We start from the raw sequence: 20,718 nt of genomic DNA, 5'->3' as shown, positions 1-20,718 counted from the left end.
GTCCCAAAAGTGTATTTTATTAAAAATGTGTGAACTCTGAACTCTGTGTCTTTGCATACACAGCTCAAGTTGTGAACAAGCAATATCCTACAAATAATTTGAAGTTCTCAAACTATGAGAGTTTTATAAAGTGCTGGCAAAAACATCTGAAATTACCACTTTCACTCACCTGATGAGAACTTTGTGAATTTGTATGAACGAGTGTATTAATGAGTGAATAAAAAATAGAAATAAGTATCCCAGAAAGTCCCAGAAATATGACTTGAATAGAAGTTAGTTAGTTATTAACAATTAATTGATAAACTTGTAGAATACTTTGAGCACTGATGCAGTCAGCATAGGCCTCTTACATTGTTTGCAGGTAGGTAGGCCTACATTTCATTCCGTTTTCGATGGCAAACGCGAAACAGCGCCAAAACAACCACCAGTGGACAAAAAGTATTACATGTGTACTTTTAATACTCGCCATAGAGAATGAATGGGGGAAATTACGGAGGTTATAGTTTGACGATGTCGTACTGCCATGCGGGCCAGATGCTATATACCACGGACATGTTTTGGGGGGCCGTAGTTTGGGGACCACTGGGCTAAAGTATGATTACCGTATTTGACTTTGGGCTGTATTTTGCACACTTGCGCATGGCATAAAACTCGTTTTCCACCCGGCGCGAAGTTTAATTCCTTATTTTGCACGTTAAATTTTTAAACAATGCGCCCAGGGGTGTGGCAATTAACAACTTAGGGAGTGGCTTAGCGCATTGTCTAAAAATCGCTATTGTACACCTGGTCAGAAGTCTATGGTGAGTTAAATATGTTATTTTAAGAGCGCATTGTCAACAGTCATATTGGCGGGTGCACCTATCATCCATGAACGCACACCAGCCACGTCCAAGCAAAACATTACAAATTGCACGATTACAATAGGAAACATAATTACAATAAAGATATTACGAAATACTGTACATCTCATGATGAGTAGTTATTCAGCATCATTTGCAAATTGGTAATGACGGTTAGAAGTGATTAGGGGAGAGGCGAGAGACACGTATGGAGCACAGCTGAAGACGCACTGTCACGAGTTATGAGCAACTCCTCTGCAGGATAATCATTTGAGCAATATTAGGGTAAGTGTTGCTTTTTCCAGTCTCTGTTTTCGATGGTAACCCATTGTCAGTTAAAGGAGAATTCCGGTGTGATATTGACCTAAAGTGTATTGAAACATGATACCGAGTGTGAACGTATGTCTCATAGCCCATCTCGGCTTGTCCCCTGCACTCCAAAAATCTGGAAGCTAGTTAGCCGATGCTACCAACAGCTTTTTCAATAGTGGTGCTTCGGCATCGGGCTAGCCATGCAAATAAATCACTGTTTTACACCCATTTACGAGGCTCAATGTATCTCCACACTTCATTGGTAGACTTCCGAGGGCCCTGACATTTAAAACGAGACATTGAGAACTTTGAAAAAGCACTGGTAGTTTACTTACAAGATGATTTATACAGACAGTATCTTCGAAGTTTAGCGTTTTGCAGCCATCTTGAATTTAGTCCACGATAAGTCGAAAGCAAAGCAGTAAGAATTAACAGGTATGATAAGGGATCAGATTCCAAAAAATAATTCAGTGGAAATGCATGGATTCCAGTTTCTTCCAGTAGCAGCAACTGGAATCCATGCATTTCCACTGAATTATATAATTCAGTAATTTTTTCAAAATTTTTTGAGACCTAAGTGCGTGGGCCCTGGTTGAATTGACGTGGAATGACCCATCTCATCTACAAGTAATATGCTTTCAGGAAATATATAGTTTAGGGTATTTAGTCTGTTTTCCATAGACATTATAGGCTAAAAATGTATCCGCTTTACACTAGATTCGCCTGTACAGAATATAGGGCAATGTATGTGCATGGCATGGAGGAAGATGGGAAATGTCTTAAATTGTGTTGACTATACTCCAGAGGGTTTTGTGCTTTCAGAAAATATATAGTTTAGGGTGTTTAATTTGCTTTCCCTAGACAGTATATGTCAAAATGTGTCCACTTTACACTAGATTTGCCTATACAGAATAGAGGCCAATGTATTGTGCATTGCATGGAGGAAGATGGGACATGTCCTATTTGGTGTCATATCACTTCTAGAGGTTATATGCTTTTAGAAAATATATAGTTTATGATGTTTAATTTGTTTCCCTTAATAGTGCAGGCCAAAATGTATCAGCTGTTCACTTGATTCGCCTATACAGAATAGAGGAGTATGTATTATGCATGGTATGGAGGAAGATGGGACATAAGTTGATTAATGGTATATTTCATGTAGGGCATATGCTTGTAGAATATGTATAATTTTGGCTGATCTATGATTTTGGTAAAACCATGACCCATGCATAGGCATGCACTTCAATTATTAATCTTAAACTATATTTATTAGTATAACATGCGCCTTTTGGCAGACGTCACAACAATAGTCACCTCTTTGGAGGCTAGCTGCAGTTATCTGCACCTGTCTGTCGAATTTGGACATTATCATGTCCATCTTCAACTTTGTCTTTACAATTTTCCTTCATTCATTCACTTACATAAACATACTGTGCTGTCTGATTACTGTTTTAGCCAAAATTGTGCAAAGTAAAGAGGCATCATACAGGCCCCTCTGATTGGACAGTCTCAACAGATCAGTCAACCCCCCGGGCAAGAGGTCAATTACTATAAGTCTATAAGTCTTGGAAAATGATACTTTGATGACTTTGACTTTGATTTGACTGATACTTTCGTGTGATATACTGTATATGATTCAGTGACCTCTAAATCAGACCACCAAAAAACACTTTCCTAGGCTGAATAATGCTTAACTATATGTTTGTACAACTTTAACATTGTGGAACACTTAAATGCAAAAACACACTGGCTCTATTTAAAGACTGAACAACCATTTCCATTGATTCAAAGGGCCAAAATAAAAAAAATAGACACCAATTAGCAACAAACAAGTCTGAAATAAGCCTGAGAAATGTAACTCTTTGAAAATAAAAGAATGTTCCTCAACAATGCAATATTCTAAAATTCCATGTTAAGTTAGATGGGATCAGATATTCTTTAGAATGCTTATTTTACAACATTCTAATTACAGTTTTGTCAGTATTTGCTGAAGGATAATGCCTAAAACAACCCTCATTTTAACATATTTCCACCAACTGGATTTTCATGGACTTTTACTATGGTGTTTAGATCACCAATTGAAGTATAAAAATGTAAAAAATAAATTCTGTTGCAATTAGTTTTGGGTCAGACCTTACTTTGCCTGGACTAATATGCATCTGAGGGGTATTTCAGAAAACCAATTAAGTTGAGATTTTTTTGTTATCCTGGCTGAATTTAGTTTTGACTTGGTTTCAGAAAAGAAATGTCAAATAAGTTACCATGGGGATTTATTCTGTGCAGCTAGCCAGACCTAGTTAATTCGAAATATGTTGTTATACTGGTTCAGACCGCTGTCTCTCCACTAGATTCCATGTATGCATACTAGTATATACAGCTTTGGGAAAAAATTAAGAGACCACTGTACATTTTTTTGATGTCATTCTACAGTTGCTGAGTGACATTCGAATGAGTTGACAATCATATTCAAATTTGCACATTTTAATATGAAATATTATGAAAAATGTGCAGTGGTCTTTTAATTGTTTTCTAGAGCTGTATACTTATTTGCTTGCAAAACACCACAGATAGTCTATATAATGCCATGGGGTTATCATTTTAATTGTGAGAGCCTAGCTATTTTGTTATTATTAACATAGTTGCTGCTTGCTTCTTCTGTTGATAGGACCTTTGATGAATAGCCTATGCAGTAGTTGACTGGAAATGGAGGGCACATTTTCAAAGCTGTTTTCAATGAATTTGGTGATAAAGACAAAGGGCCCTATCATAACAGTCAAAAGTGCATAGTCACTCGTCAAAAGCTTATTCAAATTTAGTAGGATGTGTCCAGTCCACATTGGGAGGGTTTTCATTATCAAACGTCGAGCGCATGGCGCAACAAGGTATTCCTAGGTTTTTTAATTAGCCATGGGTGTGTTAGGGGCGTAACATCATTTAAACCAATGAGAATGACATCTGTCGCAAAGCGCAATGTCAAATAAATGCATCAGTATTTTGACATTCAGCGGCGCATTTGAAGGAGGCTGCTTGCGAGACCGTATGGGATAGTCATTCCACTAAACCATGCTTTACTAAAACCTAGCTACCACAGGTTACTCTATACAACCACAGGTGGCAGTGTGGTGACTCTATACAAAACATATTGATGTCAATGGTGCATTTTGCCCATGTTCGTGGTGGAAAGTGAAAAAGAAAGATTTGCATAAGACAAGTCAAATTGGTGTTTTTAAAAAGAAAAGATCATGAAGAATAAAGAAAATAATATTTAACAAATCTTTGTATATTCCCACAAGGTGTTTAGGTGCTCTGAAAATGAGAACCAAAATGATTTTTTAGACTTCTAAGGTCTGCTGTTCAGACCCTGAAGGAATTTATTTTCTGTTCATTGTTTTTTGTGAGAGTGTTTCTACTTATCTCAGTAAGGAAAATAAATCAAGAGCCTATGTTGAGTACAAATATGTCTTCTGAAGGCTTAAACAGAGCCCAGCCAAAAACTCCAATAAAATTTGTATCAACTTTGAGGGACAGCTATGACCATGCAGGATTATCCAGACCAAACGTGACGATTTTGCTACATACTATTCCTATTTATGTACCACCATGCAAAATTTGAGCCTCCTACATGGTTTAGTTATTGCGCTGTGGGCTTGTGAACTTTGACAAAAAAAAGAGGCTGGACAAAATCGACACCCCCCTCCCCCTGTAAAACTGGCTGTATCTTGGAAAGTTTTGATCTTACATAAGAGTAATTTTACAGTGTGTCTCCTGAGTAACATAGGTACACCTGGTAATTTTTTCAGAATTTTTTGAGGCCTAAGTGCGTGGGCTCTGGTTGAACTGACGTGGAATGACCCAGATATAACACCAGTTAAGACATGTCTCATCTTCCTCCATGCCATGCACAACACATTGCCCTCTATTCTGCATTAGGCGAATCTAATGTACAGTGGATACATTTTGGCATGTATAGTCAAGGGAAAACAAATTAAACACCCTAAACTATATATTTTCTGAAAGCATATACCCTTTAGATGATATATTACACAATTTAAGACATTTCTCATCTTCCTCCATGCCATGCACAATACATTGCCCTATATTCTATATAGGCGAATCTTGTGTAAAGCGGATACATTTTAGCCTATACTGTCTATGGAAAACAAATTAAACACCCTAAACTATATATTTTCTAAAAGCATATGCCCTCTAGATGAAATATGATACCAGTCCATATGTGCCTCTCGCCTATTCACTTTTAACTGTCATTAACAATTTGCAAATTATGGTGAATGGTGAAACTACTCATTGTGAGACGTATTTTCTGATATCTTTATTATAATTATTGTTCCCCATTGTAAACATGTAATTTGTAATGTTTTGCATGGATGTGCGCTGGTGCACGTTCCTGTGGACGAGAAAAGCAGGGTGTAGTTGTGCACCCACCCAACCCGCTGTTGATAATGCACTCTTAAAATAACATATAAACAACTCGCTATGGATTTCTGACCAGGTATTTCTTGGTCAGTGGCGTAATGCGTTTTAGGTGGTGTACGATAGTAATTTTTAGATAATGCGCTAGACCCCTCCTTAGGTCGTTAATGGCTACATCCCTTGGTGCGTTGCTCAATAAAAGAAATGACGAAAAACTCGAGTGTACAATAGAAATATGTGTTGCATCATGATGATTATACACTTTGCGCCGTGCTGTTGACTGTCATGATAGGGCCCATAGCCATTATAACCTCTTAGCAGCCATTTTGGTGGCCATCATTTCTCAAGGTCAGATTTTACTAGATTTTTAGTGTGTCGTTTAGCATTTCTAACAGTACCAGAATCCATAAAAAAAACCTTTTGTATCAATTTTTTTGATGTTGAACCCTATATTGACCCGCCTAAAGTTACTCAATAAAGAATCTCAATATTATCACAAATGTGGGCAAATTTCTAAGTCAGCCCAAGTCAGTTATGATGTCATCACATCACCAAAAGTATTGGTTTTACCAAAAATATTTGTCAATTTTTTAAACTACAAAAATACATACCTATAAAGTATTTTGATACAAAATACGAAGCCGTTTTTTTCAACCCAGTCAAATATAAATTACGAATATACAATATATTTTGTATTTGAAATATGGAATACATGTAATAAATACTGCTCATCCCTGTAGGCATCACTTGTTCTGAGATACCATGTTTGTTTCAGGAGATATAATAAAGAATATAGGCGTAATTCAGTTATAGTGGAACATTTAATGGTTGCCACGGCGACCATTAGGGTTTTTTGATAATGGTTTTATATCTGAAAATGTTCAGGGCTCCAAACTGTACAAGTTCACCAAGTTTCATGCCTTTATGAAAGATTTTGACCTAATTTTCACATATCCCCTGTACTATGAAAGTTCAATAAAACTGCCAAAGGTGCAGCTTTTCGCCATTGACCTATGCACAAATCATTCCAATTTTGACAATGTTCCACCACTTGGATTTTCATGGACTTTTGGTATGTGATATGGGAAGGTTTCATGAACTGAATACAACACAAATAATTTCTGTTGCAATTAGTTTTGGGTTGGGTGTTTTTTTCTCACAGATTGCCTGGACTATATGAACATGTTGTCACAGGCCTGTTGCTGAAGAATAACATGTTTTAACCATATAAAAATATCTCGCAGCTCCAATGAAGACCAAAAGACTTCTCTCTGGATTGTGCTGCTACATGCAAAGTAGCTGAACAAGTGAAGATTATGGCAAAAACATAATACTGAATTGTGATCGACTTGTGAATTGTGTTTGTTTTCTCCTCTGTGCCGCTTAGCTGGAGGCTGTGCCGTATTGGAGACTCTCTGTGACTGTCCTGCGAGCTAAACTTCTCCACTCGCATGACTACTGTGAGTCAAAAAACTCACAAAATGTGGTTTTGCAATCTGAAATAATGTGACTAGCATTTAGATTTTCATGTGAGGGAGCAGGCTGCAGTTTTTCTTTCTGCAAAAATTTCAAAAGAAAAGGGGGGAAAACTCATGAAACTTATGTGAAATATGTCATGCATGGAAATATCATGGAAATATTAGTTAGTTAGTTAGTTAGTCAGTCAGTGACTAGACAACAGCCTTGACCATATCTGTTATCACCGGCCATCGCAGAAAACGGCATCATGCCAAAAGGGGCAGAAATCTGCTTAACCTCCAGCAACTTAAACGGTCCTCACCTACAGAAACCTCCTTCTCCATGGGCTTGTGGAACTGCCAATCCGCAGTCAACAAAACAGACTTCATAGCTGGCTATGCCAACCACTTTTCGTTGGAACTCCTTGCTCTGACTGAGACTTGGATCAAACCAGAGAACACTGCCACCCCGGCTGCACTCTCCACTAACTTTACACTATCCCACACCCCTCGCCCATCTGGACGAGGAGGTGGGACGGGCCTGCTGATCTCCAACAAATGGAGATTCACCCCGCTACTGCCTTCAAACAAATATGTCTCATTCAAATTCCATGCCATCACAGTGATCGCCCCAGCAAAACTCTACGTGCTGGTCATCTACCGCCCTCCTCTTCTCAGCCAGCATCACTGCTGCTAAGTAGGCTTTCTATAATGACAAAATCAACAGCGCTACAGACACTCAAACTTTTCTCAACCTTCAAATCGCTACTCAACCCTCAGCTGCCTCCTCCATCCAACCTTACTGCGGATACCCTTGCCTCATTTTTTACAAACAAAGTGGCGGCAATCAGCAGTCAATTCTCTACATGCCCACACAACGCATCTGACTCAGATACCGCACTCTTACAACCTCTAGGGGCTGCTGGAACATCTTTTTCAGCATTCGCGCCTCTCTCCGAGAGTGAACTATCTAGACTCCTGACATGTAGCCGTCCTACCACATGCTCACTGGACCCTATACCTACGAGCCTACTTCAGTCCATCAGCCCGACCATCGCACCAGCTATCACACATGTGATAAATGCCTCGCTAACCTCCGGCACGTTTCCAACAACGTTCAAAATGGCCCGGGTAACACCATTACTTAAGAAAGCTTCTCAAAAAGGGTTCAAAAGCTTCTCAAAAAGGGTTCAAAAGCGGCCACTCTACCGAAACGGCTCTGCCTGTCTGTAACAGAAGCCTTAAAAGAAGCCTGGGCGACCGCTCGGTCATCAGTACTCATTCTGCTTGACTTATCGGCTGCCTTTGACACGGTTAATCACCGCATCCTTCTCTCTATACTCGCTAACATGGGAATCTCCGGTTCTGCTCTCTCCTGGTTTGAATCCTACCTCACAGGACGCTCGTTTAACATATCATGGCTTGGTCAGCTATCTGCACCTCACCATCTCACCACAGGGGTCCCCCAGGGCTCAGTGCTGGGCCCCCTTCTCTTTGCTATCTACACCACCTCCTTAGGACAGATTATCTGTTCGCATTGCTTCTCATACCACTGCTATGCAGACGACACACAGCTCTATCTGTCCTTTCCACCTGATGACCCCTTGGTTTCAGCACGGATTGCCTCTCAGACATAGCTACATGGATGAAGGCACACCACCTCCAGCTGAACCTCTAAGACTGAACTGCTGGTTCTCCCAGCTAAACCTACCATACACCACGACATCAACATAAAATTGGCTCCCTGTCTGTTTCACCTACCAGGACTGCAAGAAATCTAGGAGTTGTTCTCGACAACCAACTAACCTTCTCAGATCAGGTTGCCTCAGTTGCCCGGCCATGCCGTTTCGCACTCTACAACATACGGAAAATCAGGACTTACTTGACTCAAGATGCTACCCAACTTCTGGTTCAGGCAATAGTCATCTCACGACTCGACTACTGCATTGCCCTCCTGACAGGTCTCCCAGTCTGCGCAGTGAAACCCCTTCAAATGATCCAGAACGCAGCGGCGCGCCTGGTCTACAACCAACCCAAAAGGGCACATGTTATCCCACTGATTATCCAGCTACACTGGCTACCTATGGCGGCCCGCATCAAATTCAAGGCTCTAACGCTTGCCTACAAAGTAGTCTCCGGTTCTGCTCCCGCCTACTTGAATGCCCTTATACAGACATACGCTACCTCTAGACCGCTGTGCTCCTCAGACGAACGACGTCTAGCTCTACCACTGGTACGCTCAGGCCAATCCAAACTTTTCTCATCTGTTGTTCCTCGTTGGTGGAACACACTGCCAGTTCCTACAAGGGCAAGGACATCCCTCTCCATTTTCAAAAAACTCCTGAAGACCCAGCTCTTTAGATCTCCTCTTATAAGCACCACTTACAACTAGTCTTGCTGATCATAGCACTTACCAGCCATCTTGAACTGACACGTGCACTCACTGATGCACTTATTCTTACTGTACTCTACCATTTTTTTTTAAATTGTCCAAAAATTGTTGAGAATTGCTTTAAAACTTAAACTGTTTACCATGTTGTTAGTCGCTTTGGCTAAAAATGTGTCAGCCAAATGTAATGTAATGTAATGAGAGAAACAGGGAGGTGAAGGGAGAAAAAACAGAGGAAGAGAGAAACAGGGAGGTGAAGGGAGAGAAACAGGGAGATGGAGGGAGAGAGAAACAGGGAGATGGAGGGAGAGAGAAACAGGGAGGTGGGGAGAGAGAAACAGGTAGATAGAGGGAGAGAGAAACAGGGAGATAGAGGGAGAGAGAAACAGATACTGACGAACTGATATAATGTATACTCCATTTGGCTCCCTTTCCATTGGTTCTCTTCAGGGTCGGAGTCGGATTGCTACGTGATTCTGAAGCTGCCCACATCATCTGCTCGCTCTCATCGCACCCAGACAGTGCCCAACAGCAACAACCCAGAGTGGAACGAGACCTTCCACTTCCGCATCCACAGCCACGTCAAGGTCTGATCTTCACATGCGTTTTATACCTTTCCTCAAGTTAAAGTCAAGTTATTTATTTGTCACAGTACCCTCCAGAATTATTGGCACCTCTGTTAAGTTGACTAAAAACAGGTATAAAAAATAATCTGTTGGTGATTTATTGTTATCTCACAATGAAAAGAATTAGGAAAAATCCAACTTTGAAGGGAAGCAAAATCTCAGAAATAAATAAATATTTTTAACAAAAACAAGTCGCTCACAATTATTGGCACCCCTGTTTGTAATACCTTCTTAATCCATTCTCCCTTTGCCAATAAAACAGCTTGTAATATTCTCCTATGACACCCCATAAAATTGGAGAATACAAAGCAAAGGATTTAAGACCATTCGTCTTTACAAAATCTTCTTTTCTATGGAGTAGATCAGGGGACTGAGATGGCAATGTCCGAAGCTTGATTTTGTGTTCAGTAAACCATATTTGTTTTGATCTGGACATTTGTTTTGGTTCATTGATCTGATGAATGATCCAACCATGACCAACTTTTAGTCTCTTGGCAGAGATTGACCGATTTCCTTTGGGAATAAAAACAGCCCCACAATAGCACATCCCCTCCACCATAATTCTCATAAGACATGGGGTTCTTTTCAATATAGTCATTCTTCTAGGTATGCCAAACACACCTAAAGTGTTTCTATCCAAATTTTCATTTCAGACCACATTTCCAGACAAAGTCACTGTACCATTCAGTAACTCCTGCTGTTTACATTGGTACTGTAATTCAATGACTGGACAGGCTTTTTACTTGGCATGCCCTCTAAATAATCTATTAGCAGTGAGGTCACTTTTGAAGTTTTGAAGTTAGCCTGGTCCCGACCAGGGTTAATTAATTCTAATGTTAATTATGTTGTCTTATTGGTCCAGCCAGCTGTAATTCCAATCAGACCTCCATGTGATTTGTTAAGAGCTTTATTCCATGTATGTATACTATTTGCTATATTTATTTGCCTGCAAAACACCACAGATAGTCTACATAATGCCAAAGGGTTATCATTTTAATAGCATTACTATTTTATAATTATTAACATAGTCATTGCTTGCCTCTTTTGTTGAAGACATTTGATGAATAGCCTGCAGTTCAGTCAGGACCACTTTGTCAAGATTATTACTATTTGCATAATGTTTCATTTGGATGTATGGCTCTGTTCTGGGAGTCCCCTGCCCGTGCAAACATGGAAAGCCTACGGCAAAAAAAAAAAAAAGCTCACTTGGTGTGAATGACGCTATTTTCAGCGTCTTTTTCAATCCAACCGTGAGTTCTTTTGAGGGAAGACGAGAACGTCCTGATCCTGAATTAATTACACCTAGCGTGACCTAGTCGCTCCTACACATCCTTGCTTGGTGATCATGAAATGTGTTGAGCTAGGATGGCCAGACAACGCTAGGTCAGGCGTTACCAGCATTATTTTCTGTCATGTTGCCTTATGTACAGCACATACGGTATCCTAGAACAGTGTTTCTCAAAGTGTGGTCCGGGGACCACTGGTGGTCCGCAAGCTATCCCAAGTGATCCGCGAGCAGACGTCGTAAAATATAATATAGATAAGTTGTTTGCAATATTGAACCAACTTGTATGTAAATCCAAACAGTTCTGCAACACTGTCTATGTAAGATATGCCAGTTTAAATTGAATCCTCTGACACAATAAGCAAAGTGCAAAGACAATGAGCAAGGTGGTTCAGTGAGTAGGCCTATTGTGTAGGCGAATATACTGTTGAAGTAGGTCTAATGTTTTTTTTAGCTAGGTGGTCCGTGCGTTTCTTTTTTATTGGTTAAGTGGTCCTTTGTCTAAAAAAGTTTGAGAAACACTGTCCTAGAATGAAGTTGAAATGAGAACAGCTAGAGAGGCCGCATAGGATATTTGATAACAATGAACACAACACATGTTAAGTACCTGCAGGCCTTGGTAGGCCAACATAGTCATTTGTGGAAAACATTAGCAATTTGTTTAAAAGGAGAAAAAAGATGCTACCATTATGTGCACAACAGACTACAGGCTATATTTTAACGGTCTGAAACGGAAGTGTCTTTGCGCAAAACGCAAGTCACTTTGTGGGCGGATCTTGGGCGCTGATGCTATTTTACCGGCGGGATATTTGACTGTTGCGCCAGGCGCAAATCTAAAATGGGGTGGTCTGAAGTAGCTACATTAATCATGGGTGTGGTTTTGGTTAACGTGCAATAAACCAATCAGGGGCGTCATCTCACATTCCCTTTAACAACAGGCACGCTTGTTCCATAGCTGATTGCTATTATGGTGGCGTATTTGCCAGGCGCAGCCAGGAGGCGTTCACAGCTTATAATTTTACTGTTCAGTTAGGAACTGTCAGCTATTGATTTTTCCTCTTGACAAAATGTAATACAGAATTGTCACAAAGACATACTTTCCGATGTTTTGGGATCACTCTCACTGAATCACGAGATTATGAATGCATGGTGATATTTTTGCTATGTACAATGTAATCTAACATTACCTCTCTATAGACAATGCATATCTTCTGTCAGTTAATCTCTTCTCTCCCGTGCTGCCGCTGGGGCATTTGGGTTAAATGGCATTGGCATGCAATTCAACATCACGTCTCCTTAAGTCATCTAATATTTCCTAATTTATGTCATCAACACATCCGTGATTCGTGAAAATGTGTAATGCTTAGATTTCACATCTTAATGGACACCACACTGATTTCCCTCGAGTGGTAATATTTTTCTTTGAAATTATGTATGGTTTACCGAAATGGGAACTATGTTGTATAGATGAGTGGAGCAAAGTGTGCGTTGCGCAGCACAGGCGGCCTGTGAGAAACAGTTTCCAAGTTGACCTAACTTTCAACTCTGCACAGTATATCCCATTAACTGCATGACAGTAGGCTATTTACAATATTTTCTGTTAAGTAGAGTTTGTAAACACTTTATCATCAACTTAATGCACGCACAACATTCGTTTGAGCAGGAGAGAGAATGAATGGGTGCAGCAACTACAGAAATTGTAGCCATACTTGCTGCTTTCTTGTACTATTTGCTGGTTAACAGCTCATAAAAGCTGATTTAAGCTAATTCACTAACTCAAGACTTTAAGGCCATCATGGATATAAAAGGTTTTTGAAAATAACGAAAGGATGGAGGAACATAAAGCTTGGAGTTATTTCAGATGGGCTACAACAAGGTAGGCAAAATTCTGGTGCTTAAAACCTTAGCTTAGCTGGAATAATGCTTAGGCTGATGTTAAAGCGCGACAGCGATGTTTAAAGCCATACATACCGTAAATTAGAACAAAACTAAAGGTAACTTTGGCCTTTATAGGGCTGTATAAAGTTGTCCAAATTAATAGGTCATAATTAGGCGTTGTTGTTGTAAATATATTGCATGTAGATGTTGTAGGCTACTAATTTTTAGGTCACCAATGCAACTAACAAAACCGGGAAATGGACAAATATTATCACGGGGGTGTCTGTAGATTGGTGTGCAACACATTCATTCACGCAGGCCCTCAAAATAGCATCTGCATTTGCGCCACAGACTTTAGACCAGGGAGTTCCTGGTCTGTGGCGGAATTGTTTTCTGAAACTGCAAAATATCAACAGTGAACGTTTAGCGGAACACGCCCGTCTTTTTCGCTGAACCGCCCGTGGGCGCAATCAATTCCCCTAGTTTACAGGCACGTACCTGTGGAGGGAAAATTCCAATATGCGCTGACTGCAAAATAGGAAAGACAAAAGCGCGAGTATACAAAGTCAATTGCGCTGGGACGCACGATACAGCCCTACATGTAGATGTGGAGGTTGATGAGGCAGATGAGCCAGAGTGACTGACAGAAACTGCAAAAGCTCTGTATACAGGGAAAGCACATAAAGTTGCACTGTCCTTACTGCATTCAATTAAAGGATTCAATGTGGACAGAGAGCACAATGATATGCCTCAGTCGGACACTTGCATGCTGTTAGGATAAAACTGCCTTATGCAAAACAGTCTTGACTTCATTTTCTGTGTTGCTTTATCTTCATTAAGCCTTCATAGTGTACTCAGCCAGTTGTTATTCAGTCACAGAAAAGATAACCAAATACATTACCTGGTAAAACATAGAGGCCTGTCACAGGAAAAAAGGTTTTCAGAAGTCTATACATATTATTGAATACAGAACATTTATTTCTGTGTAACAAGTAAAGGTGCACCCTATGTTCTTAGAGGTGTTTGGTAACTAATGTGTTTTCTGCAGTAGACTACAAGAACAGGGTATAAACAAGAGGGACAAGAAGTGTACAATGTGCAGAAATGCCATGGGAAACACAGTTTTACTTAACGTCAACGTAAAGCTTAACTCAACAGTCTTGTGGCATGTTCTGAGTGATTTAAATTCTGCAGTGAATTACCTCAGGCAAATGTTCACTGCTTTGAGTGTCAACCGTTTCCATGTTTGAAATTGAATTCTGAAGGAGCCACAGGTATTTTCAGGCAAACGTGTTGTTTTGGTGTGTCAGAAATGCAGACGAAAGATGTCCAGTGTTTCCCCTGGAAAATGTTCCAGCAGCGGTGCTGTTGATCGTAGGAAGCCCCCCCTCAAAAAAATGACTCCTTAAATGGTGACTTCTGGTGGATTTTGTGAAAGAAATGGACAGATTGAGTTACAAATTATGACATAACCATCAACACAAGCATTTACAAAGCATGATTATTGCAGTACTTGAACAGGATTATTCATGTTTTTCTTTCACCTTTTTCCTTTACATTATTAGTAATTAGCCACTGTACAACTGTACACTGTAGGCCACTGTACAAACTATTACTACTTAGAATATACAGTGCTGTGCATCAGTTAAGACATTTATTTATATAATAACATTTATTTATTTACGATACATGATACATTAAAAAATAATTGATGTCCTATTTTTTTTTTTCTATTAAGACAAAAGGCAAAAGATGTTTTTTTTTTTATTCCTCCCATTAGTCAATTTCAGCATGGGTGTCTTAACTTTTGCACAGCACCGTATAAACTATAAGACTTCTCTTTCATGTCATTACACTGTATTGGTGCTGTGCAAGTCGAATTGAATGCCTGTCACTTTAATGCCGTGACGGCCCGTGAGGCTTGCTTGATTCTCACGGTTTTAACTTAGTAGCGTTGTTGTGCATGGTGCATAAGAATATGTGGATGAAATGAATTATGTTTTCCATGTCATTTGGTAAAATAAATGCTCAAAAACTCTAGAAAGAAAATCTATCTTGGATTATAGGAGATAAGTGTCTTGTATCATTTCTATAATTTTGGTGAGCTCTACAGGAATTACAAACTATCTCCAGATGTAAATGGTTGTGTATCCTATTACTCAAATTCAATTAAACCCACCAATAGGCTAGCTAGACCTTAGTTTCACAGCCTAGGTATGTTAGCAACACAGGGCTTGAAAGCATTGCCTGTATCACAAACAAAAACGAAACACTGCGTGGAATTTATCTGGGAATAGGCTACTGAAGGTAGGGGTGAGCTATCTCGCTGGCGTGTTTAATTTAAACTTAAACATAAACACAAACAAGCATGATCTCCTGTGGAATCCCTGACTGCGCCTTCAACGTTAGCCTACTATTATTTGTTGACATCAAACCTGAACGAACGGCAGCTGTTCCTGAAGTTCACTTGCGTGTTTTTTTTTTTTTTTTTAATTAGCCAACTTTTTTTGCAGTGGCGCTTGAATTCCAGGAGCGGCGCTGCGCCGCTAATGAATACATTGTAGGGGAAACACTGGATGTCTATTTGCCATGACTAAGTTGGCGTGACATAAATCACAATTTGTGTTGATAGACGCACCAATGTTCGTCCAGAAACCTTTTATTCAAATACATGATTTCATGTTACAGCTCTGGCAGCCTCCACCGTCTTGGTCAGACTCACCAAACACAAACATGCTAAACTGAGGTGGAGGGTGGCACATCAGGCCAAAACACAACATGACAACATCAACATCAGTTGAGGGCTGCAACTTCACTTTTTAAATGACAATATCCTGGCCGGACTACTGTTGTCAGTGATATAAGTATTTGAAATGAACATGATTTCTTAATGTCTAGTGACATATCAGGGCCGTTTTATGATTAATTGAAATACATTTCTTAAATACGGTTCCTTTAATGAGAGCAAAGCAAAATTGGCTGCAATGGAAACCCACCGTAAGAGAGACCCACCTTGTCGGGGCACGATACCTTGGCCAACACATTGCATTGTCCCATACTGTACACATCTGAAGCTGAAAGATTATTCACTCCTCTTATCAACAAGCAAACGGCACCACAACCTGCATACAGTAGTTTTCACTTCACTAAATAGAAAAAACATTGTATTGATTCTGATATATCTCCCAGAATATTTCCTCTTCTTTTCTCTTCTAGAATGTTCTAGAAATGCAAGTGTACGACGAAGATCCACTCATGCCAGATGAACTGTGCTCTGTCATCATGTTTGATATCTGTAACCTCACCTTGGGCCAAAAGCAGACGAAAATGTTCATCATTAATGAGAAGGTAAATCCCTCAAATTGAAACTTAAACACAAATACACTGTATGTTCAAATTTGACATGTTTTTTTATGCTTACTTAGACACATGATAAACTGTGGGTTGAATTTGAGATGGTGGAGAGGTAAGAAAATCATGTTTTGATAAATACACAAAATCTTCATACAAATGAAATTGTACCTCTTTAGATTGTAAGCTCTGTAGAATGTAGTTAGCCATCATGGACTCTCAGAGGAGGGAGTGGTTTAGAAAACTCATAGTTAACAATCAGTCATCTGTATAAGGAAAAGGTTGTCATGCATTGCTGAACAAAATACTTGTCTTTCTGGTTTGCAGTGTTGAGGATCCTGGGATATACATGTCAAACGGAGTCCTGGTGGTATGTGCTATTATTTGTTGTATTTAAAGGCACAGTCCACAATTCTGCCCAAAGTTTCTTGATGTAAGCGGATATAACAGCCAACCAAATGGCATCCCTCCCTTCCGTGCTCCTGAAATTAAGTTAAGGCCTTTCCTAAACGAATTCCTACCCACTCCCCCTTGGTTATGGAGTGCACTCGGATAGGAAGCACCCTCACAGCTAAATGAAGCTCCTTTGATTAGCGCAGAGCGTATAATACTGCACTCAGCTTTAAGATGAACTTCACTCTCCCTGGCGCGGAATTAACATTTTAAAACATCCATGTCCATTTAAAGCATAACACTCCGCATTAACTGACACACACTCTCGACAAGGGGGCATCGGTGTTCACTCATTATTATTATTACCTAGGGTGACCAGATGAGATTGGCTGAAAGGTTGTAGGCCTACATAGACTATTATAAAAGATAATGAATTTTCAAATCTGTACCAAAACACATTTTTATTCAAACATCAGGTCTGCCTCAAAATACAACAGAGAAATCATGAACTCAAAATGTCATTGTGGGAAGAAAAAAACCCAATGACTGCGTAACAGTGCAAATCAGACCTTTCAGAATAAGGATAATAGCCTAACGCTAATAACAAGCCTTGCCAAAATTATGGGTCATTAAGTAAGAATACAAAATAATTGTTAGATTAAGTATATTATGTTAAAACGACATCGGACATTAGGCCGAACTTCCGACGTATTTTTTTTGCACACATGACGCGACCAATTAATCACTGCTGGCTCTGCCTGCTGCGCTGCCTGCACATTCATTGTCCTCGGCTTTGCGGCTGCTGCAACTTGCGCTCTCTTCATCTAGGCCTACTCTATAAAACAGAAAGGGGACAAAAATGTCGTCGCTTAAGGCTTTGTCTATCCACGGGTACCTCCCCACCCACTCCTCCCGGTACCTGCATAGACGCTTTTGCTTTTTAGCGGCGTGTTGGGGTTCCGGTACATCAGCCATGTCAAGGAATGAATGAAAATGAGCTAAAATCAGTGCATATTCGCGCCTAATTATAGAACGTCAAAAAAGAAACAAAGTAGCCGGGGCTGCATCCAGACACTTAACTGCCGTCGGGGGCTGCGTGCAGTCGACTCAACCTCTCTACGGACAGTTTTTAAAGTTTATCAGAAAATAAATACTCAGTATTCTGATTGAGTATAATTTTCGGGACAATTAGGGCCGAATTCGGGATTCGGGACAACTGCTTGGATATCGGGACTGTCCCGAATTTTTCGGGACGTCTGGTCACCCTACTATTACCAGACCAAGCTCAATCTTTTAAGATTGAACATTAAGGAGCTTGCACACTGCTCCAACAAACACCAACAAACTCCAACAAACACCAACTCCAACAGTTGGTCCAGTGTGGGCCGGCCGTCTGTCTTTGTTGGCGTTTGTTGGATGGAGACAGAGTGTGGACTGGCAGTTGGTTTTATGAACATTCTAAAGTCTATTTCCAACAGCTGCCAACTTTAGAATGTTGGAGTTTGTTGGTGTTTGTTGGAGCAGTGTGCAAGCTCCTTTAGTCTGGGGAGTCTGCGCTGTATTGCTACTGCACAAGAGGCGTGATCAATGGGCATAGTTCAAATGATTCTGTACGCTTGGACAGTCCTTCAACCAATCAGACCAACGATCTGGATGCGCCTGGTGGATAAGCCAGTTTGTGATCGGCCCCCGCAAAATTGTGAAGGAAGCAGGAGGTGTCCAGCCTGAGCTGCAGGGATAAATCAAATCGCCGGCAGATCGGGCTGGGTTTACCCAGTCTACACTACCACTTCATTGGTTTCGGATGGCCCCTAATATGGCGGACCCTCCATGTGAACACGCAAACGGAGTGCAAGTGACTAGGGAGAGGGTGAAGTTTGGGAAAGGGCCTAAGTCAGGGGTCGGCAACCTTTTTTGCCTGGAGAGCCACCTTTACCAAATGTATTATTTTTTTAATTTCAGAAGAGCCACATAAAGACGTTTACAAGAAAAAGTTTTGATATTTAACGTACAGTTACTTTCATTCAACAGAGGATTTTTAAATAGCCTACATTTTCTACTAGTTTTAATGTGCAAGTAACTTGAAATGTAAAGTGGAATGACAGAAGTATAGGCCTTAGGCTTCCCATGTAGGCTAAACACCACCCCCTATTTTTCCAGTGTCCTTTGGTATGCAAAGCAACACTCAATTTTCGTTGACATGTCATTGGCGAAATTGAACATTAGGCCTACCAGAGATTAGATTTGGTGATGGCCTTGGAGTCTGGCTGGCTCATATTCAGTGAGGTGAAGTTTCATGCAAGAATTGAGGCTGTCACCATTTAAGTGCAACTTCACGCAAAACTGTGATATCCATAACGGCAACTAAATACCATGGCATTGTGTTGGCGTTATGGATTTGACAGTTTTACATGCAAGTGGAACCGAACAGGGTTAACACAGCAATACTAACTCATTGCAGTGTGCGATATATAACGGGCAGTTCATTTCGCGTTTTAAGAATCAGTCTTTGGATGGAAACTTTCCCATTTCAGCCTTGTGTTCGTGCTTGCAAGCTGTGGTCACTGACGTTTCCTTTTTGACATAATTCCTTATCTAGCCTACAGCAAGCGCACACATCAACAATAACAATTAAAGTGTTCTCGTTGACTGAAATGGAGGGAAATCAGTGATTTTGTTTGATATTGACATGCCAACAAAGCACGAATGTAACAATATTGTGCAGCTACGGTTACGGAGTTAAGTGAGGTGGAAAGATATATATGCTAAATTACTTAGATAGACTTACAATATTACATTTTGAAAATGAACAAACTAAAATAAAATACATTTTAATTCAATACTCATTAATTAGTTTCAAAAGCTGAGCCGCATCAGAGGGATCAAAGAGCTGCATTCGGCTCCGGAGCCGCGGGTTGCCGACCCCTAGCCTAAGTGTTGATAGGCTGGGTATGAGTCATTGTATGACACACGGCCTTTTTGTTTTCCATTTACTAAGCAGAGAACAAGCAGCAAAAGGACCAGGATGGAGAAATATTTTGAATACAACAGTGTTCTGTGTTCTGTGTTCTATATTCAGATTAGTGTTCTGTGTTCAGATTAGAATTGTGGTCCAAACCTCTTAGGATTGTTGTTGAGGAAAAGTTTATGTTGTCTGATGGTAGGTTTTTTAGGGACAAATGTTTATATGTTTGCTAGTAAAATAATCACAGTGGGTTTTTTAGGGGTTTTAGCTGGACTATTCTCACTGTGTGTGTGCAAAGGTGGAGTGAGAGAGGTGATGTGGTGTAAGTAAAAAATGCTGTTTATTTCAGGCGGCACCACTTTCCACCCTGGATATCACTGCTAAACATCTAGGAGCTGGTGAGTATCCAGGAAACCAACATTTTTACCACCATGAAGGACATGTGTCAACTTGCCATAGCAGCACTTAGTGGGAGTCGGACATGCCATCTCATTCCATCAGACCAGTCAGACACGCTACAGCTGTGATGTTCTTGTTGACTGTCTGCTATCTGGCAATAAAATAGCAAGTGACACTCTGGAAATGCATAAACTAGCACCCGATGCAGGGTATCCAAACAGAGATAGATTCACTCCCTTTCCTTATGCATGTACAGTATGTATGTATGTATTGATGTATGTATGTATCAGAGGTGTGGACTCGAGTCACATGACTTGGACTCGAGTCATGATTTTCATGACTTCAGACTCGACTTGACAAAATTAGAAATGACTTGTAACTCGACTTGGACTT

General features: G+C 40.3%; 1 protein-coding gene across 1 annotated transcript in view; it reads left to right on the top strand.

Moving 5' to 3' along the window:
• The window catches only part of pla2g4f.1 (phospholipase A2, group IVF, tandem duplicate 1), a 46,338-nt gene that overhangs the window by 8,892 nt on the left and 16,728 nt on the right, over nt 1–20,718 (top strand). Inside the window, exons 2-7 of the mRNA XM_048270130.1 lie at nt 6,970–7,042; nt 9,879–10,015; nt 16,434–16,565; nt 16,643–16,683; nt 16,896–16,938; nt 20,276–20,324. Of these exons, the coding sequence (XP_048126087.1) occupies nt 6,970–7,042; nt 9,879–10,015; nt 16,434–16,565; nt 16,643–16,683; nt 16,896–16,938; nt 20,276–20,324 (475 nt within the window). The remainder of the gene's footprint in view (nt 1–6,969; nt 7,043–9,878; nt 10,016–16,433; nt 16,566–16,642; nt 16,684–16,895; nt 16,939–20,275; nt 20,325–20,718) is intronic.

Source organism: Alosa alosa, chromosome 18 (genome assembly GCF_017589495.1).
Source record: "Alosa alosa isolate M-15738 ecotype Scorff River chromosome 18, AALO_Geno_1.1, whole genome shotgun sequence".
In the NCBI taxonomy this organism is placed as follows: domain Eukaryota; kingdom Metazoa; phylum Chordata; class Actinopteri; order Clupeiformes; family Clupeidae; genus Alosa; species Alosa alosa.
This window is presented reverse-complemented; position numbering and strand designations above follow the sequence as displayed.